Source organism: Myripristis murdjan, chromosome 13 (genome assembly GCF_902150065.1).
Source record: "Myripristis murdjan chromosome 13, fMyrMur1.1, whole genome shotgun sequence".
NCBI lineage: Eukaryota > Metazoa > Chordata > Actinopteri > Holocentriformes > Holocentridae > Myripristis > Myripristis murdjan.
The window spans coordinates 29,847,091-29,863,141 of NC_043992.1; the positions used below are offsets into that span (position 1 = coordinate 29,847,091).

The 16,051-nt window shown below is 42.3% G+C and overlaps 2 protein-coding genes across 3 annotated transcripts; one reads left to right on the plus strand and one right to left on the minus strand.

Annotated features, from left to right (window-relative positions):
• Positions 1 to 348: 348 nt before the first annotated feature.
• On the plus strand, positions 349 to 13,385 carry gfm1 (G elongation factor, mitochondrial 1). The gene is made up of 18 exons (XM_030066909.1): positions 349 to 760; positions 908 to 1,060; positions 1,922 to 2,054; positions 2,675 to 2,879; positions 3,615 to 3,731; positions 4,163 to 4,313; positions 4,799 to 4,953; positions 6,051 to 6,135; positions 6,300 to 6,437; positions 6,795 to 6,896; positions 7,110 to 7,166; positions 7,262 to 7,399; positions 7,561 to 7,643; positions 11,279 to 11,441; positions 11,625 to 11,769; positions 11,945 to 12,105; positions 12,251 to 12,304; positions 12,865 to 13,385. The coding sequence occupies exons 1-18, from the start codon at positions 686 to 688 to the stop codon at positions 12,994 to 12,996; spliced, it is 2,247 nt and encodes a 748-aa protein (XP_029922769.1). The 5' UTR covers positions 349 to 685; the 3' UTR covers positions 12,997 to 13,385.
• On the minus strand, positions 7,706 to 14,003 carry lxn (latexin). Of its 2 annotated transcripts, none has more exons than XM_030066912.1 (7): positions 13,663 to 14,003; positions 10,338 to 10,514; positions 10,161 to 10,223; positions 9,221 to 9,395; positions 8,687 to 8,823; positions 8,352 to 8,414; positions 7,706 to 8,104 (listed from the first exon to the last, which is right to left on the minus strand). In XM_030066912.1, the coding sequence occupies exons 1-7, from the start codon at positions 13,822 to 13,824 to the stop codon at positions 7,988 to 7,990; spliced, it is 894 nt and encodes a 297-aa protein (XP_029922772.1). In that variant the 5' UTR covers positions 13,825 to 14,003; the 3' UTR covers positions 7,706 to 7,987. The 2 variants fall into 2 exon arrangements, with proteins under 2 accessions (XP_029922772.1, XP_029922773.1); XM_030066913.1 differs by lacking the exon at positions 13,663 to 14,003 and adding an exon at positions 10,785 to 10,917.
• Between the last annotated feature and the right edge of the window lie 2,048 nt (positions 14,004 to 16,051).

Genomic DNA, 16,051 nt, shown 5'->3' on the forward strand with positions numbered 1-16,051 from the left:
TTATTGGAGAAATCACATCGAACAGTGCATTTTTTTGTCCTGCAGGGGTAGGATTTAGAGGAGATGACTATCGAGCAAGCGCCCGACAAACAAAAATGTGTGATAACCTAAAGTAAAAATAGGACGGAGGAGGAAGGAATAAACATACGTCAATTCCAAATTAAATAATTGTGAATGCAGTGTAGAATTGACATGTCTCCGCTCATTAATGTAACAACTCGACATCCCCTTGACTAGACTGGACATTCCCACATGCCCAGTTGGATTTCCCACTTTGAGGAATTGTTCATGATTTGTCCGATTTCTCCGACAGCCCTTGAAAGCAGCATGTTCGCTTGTTGTCCATTCAACCGTGTAGCTCCGTGTGATTGTTAGTGTTTTCTCCAACGTTACAATTATTTGCCTTTTTTTAAACAACTACACACTCCAGGGTCTACATATCGACAAACAGTGCACTTTGTCGCCAGCCCAACCTCTTTCTCTTTCGTTTATGTTCACTCAACAAACGCTGTGCTGATAAAACAAGATGTTTGGCGCATCTGGCTTTCCGTAGACGCGGAAGTAACGTTTCACAACGAGCACGGCCCAGCGTGACATTCAGCCGGGCTGTCTGACATCCGTCTATTAGGGGGTTGTGTAAAGCAGAACGACCACCCTGTGCTACCCTGGCCACGACAAAGTCAACATGAGAGTGCTAAAAGCTGGCCTTGCCCTGGGAAAAACGCATCTTCTGGCGCCAGGAACCGTCACCCTTAAAAAGGTAACGTTTGGTAACCTGAGGCATTAGCCCCGGTGTCAGATTGACGCTAATGCCAGAACTTTCTGTCACCGCTGCATGACATTACACAACCAAAAAAACAAACAGAGTAGCCGTTGGGTACTGACCGTCGTCCCTGTCATTTCCCAGGTGCTCCTCAGCAGCTGTAGGTCATGCTCCTCCGGCGTCTTTCCCAACGAAAGGATCCGCAACATCGGCATCTCGGCGCACATCGACTCGGGGAAGACCACCCTGACCGAGCGCATCCTCTATTACACCGGCAGGATAGCAGAGATCCACGAGGTAAGCACTGCCATTGACTGAGCATGGTGTTTATGATGGTAAATAATAAGCACGTGGTTTAAATAGTCTGGTATCATATGAAACTAGACGACCTAATGAATCTGTTGGTACCAAACATGTCATGCTAGGTTGTGGGCAAGGGAATAAAGTATGGCTCCAAATTTAGGCTCGATTTTGGCGAGGAAAAAATAATATAGCTGTTTTTAAAGACCTCTGACCGCCATATATCTGAATGAAAATGTGTTCTCTGGGCACCCACAGGTCTCCCCTTTGCAAACATGCCCACCTTCTGCTCATCCCATGCAGTTTCAGGCACAAACCATAAAGCTTTTTGCATGCAATACAAATGTGTTACTTTTGCCAATTCTAAAATGCTGTATCACTGCAGATGGGGGTCTAAACAGTCTTGGCGTTGCATAAATTGGGTTTGACTGGAAAGCTGAGACTCTTGTGGATTCAAGGAGCCACATTTTATTCACATGTGATGATGCTAGTGCCCACAGCAGCTATTTCAGTGTAGTGAGACGACTTGACATCACTATAAAATGGCCTATTGTGACCTTTAGGATAATCACAGCTTCATGAAACTTTGCATCTACTAACTAGAGGATGCTTCAAAAAACATAAATGATAATCAATCCTAATATCAAATTGCAATACTTGTAGAATCGCAGTGCATATCGAATCGACACCCAAGTATTATGACAGTATCAGGAGATAAGCATACCGTCCCAGCCCTAGTAATCATTTTAAAGTTTGTTTGTGTGTGTGTGTGTGTGTGTGTGTGTGTGTGTGTGTGTGTGTACATCCCCCATCAACTAGCAGTCAGTGCACTCAGCTGTTGTCCCCTGTTGTCTGTAGGTGAAGGGTAAGGATGGTGTGGGTGCCACTATGGACTCTATGGAGCTGGAGAGACAGAGAGGCATCACTATCCAGTCAGCTGCTACCTACACTATATGGAATAATCACAACATCAACATCATCGATACACCAGGTACTGATGAGGTCCAAGAAGGAAACGGAGGCTTTAAACATACCTAGTAAAGGTATCTGTGCAAGGCTGGATGTAGACAGCAAGTGCCATGAGTTTGACACACACACAGCATCCCGTCCTGGGCGGCACACTGGTGAATTATTAGGGAAAATTTTTTTGTCCCCTGTGAGACCCTGACACTGATCCCGATCCGCTCCAGGCGAGCTGCTCTGTAGCCATGAGGGGTGACACTGTGAATCTTTGTCTTATCAGAGATTAATTTCAATTCACTATCAATTTAAGAATTATTTTTTCCTTTTGAAACATTTCAATTTGAGATTTTTAACAATGTGATTCAGTAATTTTAGCCAAACTTTTAAATGCATTAAATAAACGCTAAGGCAATAATGTAAGAATAGAGGCACGAATGATTCACTTAAAAGCTTTTCATATTGATTCCGGCCCACATCAGACTGCCTTATTATGTCTATTTCTTTTACGATTCACAATTTATAATCAATGCATTGATATAATTAGTGAATTGTTACACCTCTAGCAGCTACCATATGCCCTGACCTCACATTGTGTCACATCATTATCTTAAATATCAGTATGTCACACCCATGTTTTGTCTTGCACAGGCCACGTAGACTTCACTATTGAAGTTGAGCGAGCGCTGCGTGTGCTGGACGGGGCGGTGCTGGTTCTGTGTGCGGTGGGTGGAGTCCAGTGTCAGACCATGACTGTGAACCGACAGATGAAACGTTACAACGTCCCCTTCCTCACCTTCATCAACAAACTAGACCGCATGGGCTCCAACCCCGGCCGAGCCCTGCAGCAAATGAGGTGAAGGGGGGTAGAATATAACGGGAAAAGCTCTTAAACACATATGTAGGTGAAGTGTTCCTCATTTGTTTTGTGATGGTCTGAACAATGAGTCCATATATTATCGAAATCTCAATATGGTGCAAGGTAAAAATGCTCGACAGAAATGCATTAGAAATGAATTATTGTTGTGCTACGAAGATGCACTAGACGACAATTTTTTTTTTCTCCAAATGTAAGAATATGTTTGTTTGATAGAGACCCCAGAAAAACTCACACCATTGTCATTTGACTGTTTATTCATTTCAAAGTAAAAACATGAATGGAAAAAATCATCATTCCTACTAAAATTATGGATCATATTACAGTCTCATTATCTGGAAAATTAAACGTAATATTATTTATTTACCATATCATTCATCCCTAATCTGTTTAATTATGATATGCATGCTGTATTCTTTTTTTTTAACCTCTTTGTAGGTTATTAGTTTTATTTAAATCAAATAAAGGAGCTAAATACAGGAATAAAGGGGCAGACAGGCTGCAGACCCATGCAGTTGTGACATTTCTGTAAACAGGAGCAGATCAAACCCTCATGATTCCTTGGTATATTAGGTGACATGAAAATATCAGAAAAATATTCTGCAGAGAGTGTTGAAATCTACTGTAGTTTCCTTCTCTATATCTGGGTTCCACATTTTTCATGTGATTGTCACACACACATAACTCTTCTCTCTCTCTCTCTCTCTCTCTCAGAACCAAACTGAACCACAACGCCGCCTTTGTAAACATCCCCATTGGCCTGGAGGCGAATATGCGTGGCATTATTGACCTTATAGAGGAGCGAAGCATGTATTTCGAAGGTCCCTTTGGGTAAGGGAAACACATGAGACAGCTTGATAATGAAAGGCTGATTTTATCTTTCAGTATGTTTTTTTTTTTTTTTTTTTTGCATAGTGCGCCTGTTCGTTTGAACCTGCTGAAACACCTAAAATGTGCAACTGCTGGTAACTGACTGTGTTGCCACCAAAGGTCAATGTCATGCATATCATTCATGGCAGGAAGCACATTTTTTCTTATTTAGTCACCGTGGTTTGTGGGTTAAGTAACTTTCCATCAGCCTTAAATTTTTAACACAGCATGCCAAAATTGTTTGTCAAATTTGAAGGCCTCCCAATTACAACAATAGTTGAATTTGTCAAGTGACCAGTGTTCATTTCAAGCCGTGATGCATGGCATATATGGTTGTAGTCCAAATCCATAACATTGTAAAGCTGATGTGTGTTGCTCTCTGCTCCCTGCAGTCAAAATGTCCGCTACGATGAGATCCCAGCAGAATTTCGTGCCGAGGCTGCAGACCGAAGGCAGGAGCTGGTGGAATGTGTGGCTAATGCCGATGAAATCTTAGGAGAGATGTTCTTGGAAGAAAAGATCCCAACCATTGACGACTTGAAGGTTTGTGTGTGTGTTTGTGTTCGTGTATGTGTGTTGAGTTTGCTCAGGGTTTGAAAATCATTTAAAGCATCTGGACTTGAAAAAATAATTAAATAGGCCTTTAAAAAAAATCAGGACAGATAATGTTGAAAGTACAAACAAATTTCTCAGTCGACTTCAGCTCTAGACTTCTTTCCATCCCTGGATCTGTATCTCACTTGCTGAGGAAAACCCTATGATGGGGATTTATGATAACAGAGCAGCAGCTTTACAATGACTGACTTTACCATTGCCTTTTACCAATTTTTAGTCATTGAATTTCACCAGATAGGACCTTGAAACTTATTGAATTTGATGTGAGAACCCTGTGTGTGCATGAAGACCAAACATCAGTCAGAGCTCCAGGTACATGAGTTACTAAGCTCCTAACGTCAGCTCCATGTGATGAGGACATGATTGATGATTGATGTGCCTCACACGTCACTTGCCTCCTCCCTGCTCTCCAGGCTGCGATCCGCAGGGCCACAGTGCAGCGGCTCTTCACCCCGGTGTTGGTGGGCACAGCGTTGAAGAATAAGGGGGTCCAGCCTCTACTGGAAGCTGTACTGGAGTACCTGCCCAACCCCACAGAGGTTAAAAACTATGCCATCCTCAATGACGAGTGAGTTTGGACCCAATCCCAATGACCTTTTTTAAAGATTATTTTTTGGCATGTCTACTTTATTTGATAGTAACAGAGAGAGACAGGAAAGGCAGGGGAGAGAGTGTGGATTACAGAAGTAAGGACTCAGCCTTAATAAGCGGCACACACTCTATCAGGTGAGCTACCGGGGTGCTCCAGAATTACCTTTTTTCTTTAAAAAAACATGCAAGAAGAAATTCAAAATTTGAAGAACTTCAGTGCACGTACATGTATAAACATATACACTTACATACATGTCACATACTCAAGTTAGAATATAGACAGATACACATTATACAAGGCATCACTTTTAGTGCAGAAAGAGACAGTACAGACCTACATTTAGACACTAATCATCAAACTGGACACTGGACTGTAAACAACACTTAGTTTGCAAAGTGTGTGATGGCACGTGGTGCACAGCAGGAATGGAACAGGATGGTTTTCTTAGACTGATACCAATATCCAGTGACTTCCTACCCATAATGGCTGGTACTGATATCAATACTGATATGCATTTTTGTAAGAATCTTAGCACAAATGCAGGTGTAAAGAAGTTGTATTTTATTTTTCAAACAAAAGACTGTTGGTTTTAGGTTGCCCCGGTGGCTCACTGGATAAGAGAGTGTACCACATAAGGCTGAGTCCTGATCGCAGTGTTCTGGGTTCAAATCTGACCTCAGGCAGTTTGCTGCATGTCATCCAGTCTCCTGCTAATTTTACAGTTGTATTATGTGACACACTCTTAGAAAAAAGGTCATACAAGTGTCAATTTCACAATTAGTCACAATCTTGGATGAGGGGTGGGCGATATATTGAATTCTCAGTGTATTTTTCTTTATGTGAGATGAACTAAATGACTTTAATGTTGTAATTTGTTATAATAACAATAATAATTATTATTATTATAATAATTATAATCATTATTATTTTAATACATCTACTGAAAACTGAATTAAGTTGTGGTCTATTTGTGTTTGCTGTGCTAGTTTTCAGCCCTCAATTCAAAATGTATGGCCATACTGATATAACATTGCATGTCTCTGTTCATGTTTATGTTTTTCTGCATGTTTTAGAAGTTCCAGTGACACGTCAAAGATTCTTATGAACCCTGCGAGAGATGCCTCACAATCATTCGTTGGTCTGGCCTTCAAACTTGAGGTAAAAACATCATATTATGAGAAGTAGGGGCATATTTGTCTTCAGGATTCACATAACCTCATCATCTTTTAGATCGTCATTTGTTTCAGCTGCAGCTGTTTGCCATTTGAATAACTTGAAGGTGGCATTTGCATGTCATTTCTCCTTATTTTTGTCACTCCCAGGCCGGGAGGTTTGGTCAGCTGACATATGTGCGAGTGTACCAGGGCTGCCTGAAGAAGACTGAGTACATCTACAACACACGTACAGGCAAGAGGGTCCGAGTGCAGAGGCTAGTACGCCTCCACGCTGACCAGATGGAGGTGAGAACCAACACGGAGATGGAAACGATAGAGACCGATGAAAACAGAGGTCATTGTGTTCTCAATGTTGTTCACAACTTCACAGTGTGAATAACACAGTGATCTGATAGGTCAAACTGTTTATGTTCCTCATTTGGTCTTCGTCAAGTGTGTACTTAACAGCCACATCCTCTGTGATACCAGTGCAATGTTTCCATTCTTCTGACATGAAAACAAGATATGAAACTGCCTTCAATATTCCCTCATGTAAACAAATTTTTCAGTTATCTAAAAATAGTGCTGAAATCAGTCTTCAATTTCACCAGCATGTCCTGTTCTGTCCACCACTCCCCACCCACCTTCTGTCTCTGTTGACAGGATGTTGATGAGGTTTATGCTGGAGATATTTGTGCTCTGTTTGGGATTGACTGTGCCAGTGGAGACACTTTCACATCCAGGACCAGCGCCAACCTCTCTATGGTTAGTAACAGTGGTCTGCAAAAACACTTACAGAAAAGCAGGAAACCTGATCACACTAGAAAACAACTCTATACATTGAGAGCTACATTTAGAAATGTGATCAGCAAAGATAGTCTTGGTCTACTCTTAGATGTCGGCAACGTCTTATTTCATGTGCACAATCTTGTAATTAACTCTGTAAATTTCACGACTTGACGTGCTGTTTTACCACAGGAGTCCATTCACATACCAGAGGCTGTCATTTCTATGTCTATGAAGCCATCCAACAAGGTAAAAAACAAAACACTGAATTATCAACCCAAGAGGAGTGTAGGAATATAGGATTGTTTCTTATTCCTTCAATTTGTTCTTTTGCTCCCAACCAGAATGACTTGGATAAATTCTCCAAAGGCATCAACCGCTTCACCAGGGAAGATCCGACGTTCAGAGTGCATTTTGACACAGAGAGCAAAGAAACCATCATCTCAGGGATGGGGGAGCTGCATTTAGAGATTTACTCCCAGGTACCGAGGCAGACACGGTGCAAAACTGAAAGGAAATGCTGGTTTAATGTGTGATATTGTGTAGTAGCAGGTCTTCATTCTCAGCTGCTTTGAAGTTGCAATAGCCACATAGCATTATGTGTCTCTGTGTTTTTTTCCCCTTTGTGTTTTTGATATTTTAGAGGATGGAGAGGGAATACAACTGCCCCTGTGTGCTGGGAAAGCCCAAAGTGGCTTTCAGAGAGTCGATTACCAGTGCTGTACCGTAAGTGCTGATCTCCTGATATTTGCCAAACACACACACACACACAATAGTTGAAACTGTAGTGTATTGTACCAATAGACAGTTTTATTGGGCTGTAGTACCCCAGCAACCAGAAATACAGCGTGATTTAAGGCTGCCATATCATTATGTATATGCAGAAGTTATTCCTGGCAACATAAACTATACCTTTTCATAGGCCTAAAGGTGTGTTGCAAAACAATATATCATGGTTTAGCTCTTGCAGCCCTGCCCTGAATACATTTACAGTATAATCTGAATACATGATATGTGCACCAAGATGTTGTTTTGGCTGTAGGCAGCAGTGTGATGAATGTGCTCGGGGTTTAATTTGGCTTTGGAGGCACTTCACAATGCTCGCACTTTGGCAGTTCCTCCATCTGCAGGACTTTAACTCCCTCTGCTGGAGACCAAGTGACCAGCAGCTTCCAGTGAATAATCTCCTGCAGAAACACAGACGTCAGGTCAAAGCACTGTTTGGCAGGCACTTTTATCCAAAGGACCTTAAAGTATCTTGTTTGCACACAGATTTTAGATTGGAATTAGAACAACCAGGCCTCACGGTGTTAGTGCTCTGCCCAGCTCGCCAAGCTACAGGATGACTTGACTGGAAGGTATTATCTTTCTAAACAAGCATCAATGAGTATAGAAACAGTAATCCAAATGTTTATTTTAATAGAAAGTGATTACCTGGGACACCATGTCATGCAGCAGGACGTGATAGTTGAACCTCAGCTGGTCGTTCTCAGTTTCCTGTTATAACAGACGAGGGACAAATATCAGCTTCAGATGTACAGTAAAGATTTTTAGTCTAATATAGATGTTAAATCCTGCAGTTTAGAATACATCTGCTAATAATGGTGTGTAGGTGATACCATGAATCAAAAATTTCCTTAATGTGCATCTCCCCAAATAATGTTTTGAAATTGTAATTAAGACAAATATCTGCTTTGATTGCGTTTGAACTAACACACACACATACACACTCCTCTATAGTAGCTTTTAACAGGTGAAACACGACTCACCAGCTGGGTGACGTTAGCCACCTGAGCCATGTTGTACAGAGTGTTTTCAGTCGACTCCTTGAGCATGACAAAGCTGGAAGCCACGCCCCCCAGGTGCCAGAGGGGCTTCATGTCAGGGTCAATGTGACCATAGCTATCTGTTGATCAGTATATCAACACAGTATGTGAGAAACTGAGCAGTAACATGTCATGAACACAAGATAAAGCAAATATTTCAGTACAGAATGTCATCTGGATGTTTAATCACACCACAAATATTATCTAGACAATTGCAAACATAGTGTGAACATCTACTCAAACTGTACAGGCGCTTACAGCGTCAAGATAAGCGATGATGGCCACTTGAGTTGTGTTAGCAACGAGAAGAGGAACATGGGTTTCACTTATTAACCATGAACACATACTGAGCATGTTGAAATACCAAAACACTGAAATTTCAAACTGCTGATATTTTGCAATATCTGGCTTTCTGAACGCGTTAGTAGTTGTCAGAGTAGATGTATGCAGAGTTTTTTATTTTTTCACTGCACATACCAGGTAAATTGTGTCCTGACAAAAGTGTGTGGTTTCTCCTGTACTGTTGGTACAAGGCTTCTTCTTGAGCGGTGGTGTTGGCTGTTAGCAGGGCCTCACATGACGCCTGAACTTGGGGTGACCTCTGATTCTCCAAAGCTGGAAACAGCACCTCTGCAGAGCACTTCTCTGTAGTCTGGATGAGTCAACAGGGCGTGAGGGAGGAAGGAAGAAGGAATGCATATAGAAAAAATGTTAGGTTTGATAAACAAGAAGTGGTGGCGGATGGAGCAAAGGCGTAGCCGAATATTGCAGGGGAGTCAAGACTTTCAACACAGAGCTGCATTTACAACCTAATGTAAACTTCCTCTTATCTACTCTGTTATAAATCCTGTCAGCAGTTTTGTTTGAGTGTAAAGCAAAAGATGATTCAGTTGTATAGTGTAAACTCTAACTCATACCTAAGATAGGGTTGGGGCTTGAAATTAACTCTGTTCCAAGTAGCTACATGGTCCAGGATGAAGGCCGGGTCCCAGCAGCATTAAATCATGACATGTTTGGCAGTTATGATAAATGGAGCTATTCGTGTATACACGGATTAAGCCTTTCCTTAGTTGAAGGAAGCACGGCTTAAAATAGTCATATATTTAACCTAGCTCAGATGTAGTCCATCCAGTTTCACAAACAATCATTAGAGATACTCCAGTGGCAGTTAAAGCAAGCCACAAAGGAAGAAGGTGTAAATTCAGGTTTATGTTGCTCGACAGTGGCAGCATAGGAAAACGGGTCATGGCAGGGACACATACACCCAGCACAAACAGAGGCAATATAGCATGTAGGCTGGTCCAGGGTTTTAACTTATTTTGTGGAAGAAGAAACACACACTAACATGCTAGCTGTTATTCTAGATTAAGCTTTGTCTAACCACTGACCCACAGTGTGATAGAGATCCATATCTTACGTTGCCTGTCATCTCCTGTACTGAGATCTCCAGATGATACTTCCTCCCAGATTCTGCTACCTCCTGGAAGGGGAATCAGAAATCAATCACAGCTCTGAACTTAATTCCTCGCCGATCATTATTCACTATGTTTAGATCACACATTCACTGTTAAACAGACAGTGAACTTCCACTGACCTCTGCATTGGCGCTGTGAACCTTGTGCAGTCCGACCCACCTGTACGGTGAGCCATAGCGGGTGTTGAGGTAGTGTTTGACTACGTTGGCTGCCCTCTGAGCTGGGTAGTGGCTGGGGTTCAACTCTCCAGTCGCCATCACATCTTCTTCAACTCCCTCTTCCTCTACCACTCCTTCCTGAGTAGTAAAAACAGTGAAAGAGGCAATAAGGGAGGGAGAGGGGGAGCAAAAACAGGCAGGGACAGGCTTCCCACTCTGAAAGGACTTTGACCCCCGGGTGTCGGCAGGATGGAGGTTCTGTCTTGTGTTCTGTTTCGTCTCTAGATAAGGGAAGGTTTTGACAGGAGAGCTTAGCAAGAGGTCAACTGACCAAATGAGAAGGAAGAAGTGTGGAATGCCAGAGAACGTGGAGAATGATGAAGTAAGAGTAGAGGAGGAGGATCTTGCCTGTGATGAAACGCTGCGACTCTCTTTCTTTTACTTGGCAGGTAGAAAGTTTTATCTGTGAGGTCAACAGCGGTGGCTCCCACCTCATGCAAGCAGAGAAATTACTTCCCGCTTCCTTTGTCGTAGAGTTCCTGAAGGACTGCCCCTTTTTAAAGAGACAGGCCCTTTTTTAAAAAAAAAAAAAAAAAAAAAAAAGTTTCCTATCCTCCTCAGCTCACTAAATAGCATGTAATTCAAGCAAATGGCTCCATAGAAACTTTTTAACCTGTCAGATGGATTGGTCACATTCATGCTTGTACTCTGGGATGTCTTGCACCTTTACAGCTACACTGAAAAGGAAATTCTTCAGCCCATCCGTGTGTTACTTAATTGACCCCCTGAGGGAACATCTCCATTATCTTGGAGTTCAGAGCAGGGTCAGCTGCTGTCCCTCGGTTGAAAGAGAGTCGTACTACGCCAACTTGCTGCAAAATGCGTTGTCTTGTTGTCTTTAGGTTTGAATTCACCCATAAGAAGCAGTCTGGTGGCTCTGGGCAGTACGGTAAAGTTATCGGGGTTCTCGAGCCTCTGGAGTCGGAGAGCTACACCAAGCTGGAGTTTGAAGACCAGACCGTCGGAACCAATGTCCCCAAGCAATTTGTACCAGCTGTTGAAAAGGTGTGTGCGTGATTCCCTCACTTTAAAGCACTTACAAATACTGCATTTACATGTGACCATGTATATGCTTGAAATGCTCTGAAAGATAATTCACTTTCTGATACACAGGGGCAATGAGTGAAGCAATGCATGTTTTAAAATCCACTTCCACATCTCTGCATTTCTTCTCTCACTATGCTGCAGGGATTCAAGGACGCCTGTGAGAAAGGGCCCCTGAGTGGGCACAAGATCTCAGGAGTCAGGTTCTTATTGGAGGACGGCGCACATCACTTGGTTGACTCTAATGAGATCTCCTTCATCCGTGCAGGAGAGGGCGCTCTGAAACAAGGTGAGGGTCAGATTGCACTGATCACTCCCTGTGTCCTGTGAAATCTAAATGTTGATTTCATTCCTGATGCTGTTGGCTTGTTTGTCTCTGTTGTTCTCGCTGCACATGAAGTTTTTGTACATAGTTTTTTCTACACTGGTGTCATTGCTCTCTCCCCGGTTTCCTGTCCCCACAGCCATGGAGAAGGCCAACTCTGTTATATTGGAGCCCATCATGTCAGTGGAGATTGTGGCACCCCAGGAGTTTCAGGGAGCCGTTATTGCTGGAGTTAACCGTCGCCATGGTGTTATCACAGGACAGGACGGGGCAGAAGGATACTTCACTCTGTATGCTGATGTGAGTCGAGTTTGTAACATTCACACATCTACAGCACCACTTCTTCTTCTTTTTCTTCACCACTTCTTTACCAGTTTGTTTAGTTATCTTACTATCCCATTTGATATGGTTGTTTTGACTTATTTTATCTTCTTTCTCCCTACAGATTCCTCTAAATGACATGTTTGGCTACGCCACTGAGCTGCGCTCCTGTACTGAAGTAAGGCCAAGTTAAAATGACCTAAAACTATCAGTGGGGGTGGAGATACAGAATCATATCGTATTACTTTTTGTCCATGATACTGTATTGATACAGTCATGTTAAGAATTGGTACTTACTTGGTTAGTGTAATACTCATATTATAATACTGTTCAGTCTCTGGTAAAGATCGATACGCAGTTCTTATCAGAATTACCATGATATACTTTACATTTAGAGCTATATTTGGTAGTTGTATTTCAGTTATAATTGTTATTTTACATAAACACTGATTTTTTTTTTTTCTTTAGTAATTTATCATGGTATATCACAATATATTGAATTCCAGTACTTCATGTTTCACCAAACTCCCTGTGTTGTGGTGTTATAGTGTCGTAGCCCAAAGACTGTGATAACATCATACTGTGCAGTCTCAGGAAATTCCCACCCCCCATTTAAAACTGTTATCCATTGTAGTCCAAATGATATTTAGCATATTTGCAAAGGAGTTTTTAAAATCTGGAGGACTTAAAATACATCACACACTTGAAAGATAACATTTCTCTCATTTTTTTTTCCAGGGAAAAGGGGAGTACACCATGGAGTATACCAGATACCAGCCCTGCCTGCCAGCCACACAAGAGGAACTCATCCATAAATATTTAGAGGCTACAGGACAGCTGCCTGCAAAGAAGAACAAGTGGAAGAGCTGAAATCAGTCTGTGCACCTCTGTTCAGAAATATGCAGGACTGTGACATGTCTGCCCCCCTCTCCATACAGTTTATACCCAACAATAACGGTTTGAGGATAATGCTTTAATTTGTAGAAGCATTTTGAAATTCTCGCTCAGATTGTATATATATCTTTGTTTCGTAGTTTAATCTAAATTTCCTCTCTCATGTCTGGCCCCTATATAAAAAACATGTATTTATTACCTTGATTTTAGCACCATTTGACCAGCCAGCATCCTGCAGGATGGTGATGACTATGAGTATTTGAGGCAATCTCAGTTTTTGGACTTGAGCATGTAATGTTTTGTACTGTGTACAGAATGTTCTTGATGTTGTAAACATTACAACAAAGATTGATCTGTTAGCTCTATCAGTGTAATTCATTTTACAGATGTTTCATGTATTTATTTTTTAGTAGCTTCTCAGAAACACAGTTAGAGGAAATCCCACATTTTTCTTAGAATGTCTCCTGGCTACAGTGCCACTCTGCTGGACTTGGAGCAGTTGGTGAGAATAGTACAAAAGATTGATGTTGAATTCAGCAGATTTACTAGAGAACAAATTAGAGGTTGACTTAGGGCCGGAATATAAATATATACATTTATATAGAGTACCCAGTCACACCAATAGATCAAGTTCAGTCTCACCTCATGAAAGACCTCTGTGCCATCCGCTGCCTCTGGCACACTGTTAGGATGGGCTGACATCCCAGCTGAGTCTGATCCAGGCGTGACATCAGTATCAGTAACATAAGGGCTCCCGAGTACTCCAGTTAGCACGGCCATAACAATCAGGATCGTCAAATTCATCGTGTACGCTGTCCAGGAAACTGCCAGGATGCAGTAAAACACAAAGAGAATCTGGAGAGCACTTCTGTCAGAGTGCAGGCAGGGAAAATGAGCCTTCCTCCAGTCAGAAGTTATGCAATAGAGGGAGGAAAGGAAGGCGGGAGAAGAGGCTGTCCAGACCCTGCTGTCTTCCTGGCGCTCTGTTTATTTTATTTTTTCCTGTCTTATCTAAACAAACTGCTCCACTTTGTCTGGTTCTGGTCCTCGTATGCTCTCATGCAACTCACTTAAGCTGTCATCCTCTAAAGGATGTCATCACTCACAAGAACAACTGATGGGTTAGAAACAGTTAGAGTTACTGCTGATGAAGCAGGTGTGATTAATGTGTGCACTTGACAGCCCTCTGCTGATGTTCAGCCTATCAGAGTAAAAGTGGGGAAGCAGTCAAAGCAACAAAACTGTGACAGTGACGCATTTTCCTGCACAAGTTTGTATGATTTGCCTTCACTTATCTCTAGTTTCAGATAAACTCTGCATTCTTCAGAGACCAGAATAATGTCTTACATGAGGGCAACCCATGTTTGCTTTTGAATTTGATACACTAACATCAGATATGTCTGATATTATGCAGACTAAACAAAGAGCCTCACAGTGAGATGGCGCTTTGGAAATCACTAACCATGGAGCAACTCTGTCACTGTATTCTTTTTTGGTAGGTGGAAGGCATACGAGTTTATGAAAAATATGTTTTGTTCAATGAAATGGCAGATGAGGAAGAGACTGTTAAGTGGATACTAGATAAGAGAGGGAAGGTGAGGTGGGGTGGGATTGCTATGAAATCCTTAAAATGGATGACAAGTCACCAAGCACAAATACACTATATGGACAAAGGTAGTAGGCCAGGTGTTTGATTCAGTCCCATTGCCACAGGTGTATAAAATCAAGCACTTAGACATGCAGCCTTCTTTTACAATAATTTGTGAAAGAATGGGCCGTTACAAAGAGCTCCCTGAATCCCTGAATGAAGTGGTACTGTAATAGTAATTTAATGGGATGCCATCATTGCAACAAGTCAGTTTGTGAAATCTCTTTCCTCCTAGATATTCCCCCATCAACCGTAAGTGGTGGTATTGCAAAGTGGAAGTGTTTAGAAACCACAGCAACTCAGTCACAAAGTGGCAGACCCCTTAGAGCGGGGTCGCAGAGTGAGAGTGCATAAAAGTGGCCAACACTCTGCTGACTCAGTAACTGCAGAGCTCCAAACCTCCTTTGGCATTACCATCAGCACAAACACTGTGTGCCAGGAGCTTCATGGCATGGGTTTCCATGGCCGAGCAGTCACATGCAGGCCTTACACTACACGAGCACAGCGCCTAGCATCAGATGGAGCGATGTAAAGCACACCGCCACTGAACTCTGGAGCGGTGGAAACATGTTCTGTGGAGTGATGAATCACAATTCTCTATCTGGCAGTCTGATGGACGAGTCTGGGTTTGGTGAGAACGTTCCCTGCCTGGCTGCATTGTTCCAACTGTGAAATTTGGTGGAGGGGGGATAATGCTATGGGCTTGTTTTTCTGGGGTTGACCTCGGCCCCTTAGTTCCAGTAAAGGGAAACTTTTAATACTTCTAATAACAAGACATTTTGGACAATTCTCTGCTTCCAACTTTGTGGAAACAGTTTGGGAAAGGCCCCTTTCTGTTCCAGCATTACTGAGCCCCAGTGCACAAAACAAGCTCCTTAAAGACATGGTTGACTGAGTTTGGTGTGAAGAACTTGACTGGCCCGCACAGAGCCCTGACCTCAACCCCATCCAACACCTTTGGGATGAACTAGAACAGAGATTGCAACATCAGTGTGTGGCCTCAAAAAGCTCTTCCAGGTGAACGGGCCAAAATTCCCACAGACACACTCCAAAATCCTGTAGAAAGTCTTCCCAGCAGAGTGGAAGCTGTTCTAGCTGCAAAGAACCAACTCCATATTAATGCCTGTGGATTTAGAATGGGATGTCAGAAAAGCTCCTGTAGGTGTAATGTGGAGGTGGCCCAATACTTTTCTCCATACAATGTGTGAAAGACTTTATTTGTTCAGATGTACGCATGACATTTTAATGCTGTATTTCCACTCTCTTGAAAACGGTCAGACCGCCACTTTTGAACGTTTCCTTACATAAATATTATTTTGATTCTTATGAGATATTGTGTCTTATGTTTTCTTGCACCAGTAAGTGGGCATTAGCTGATTCCAT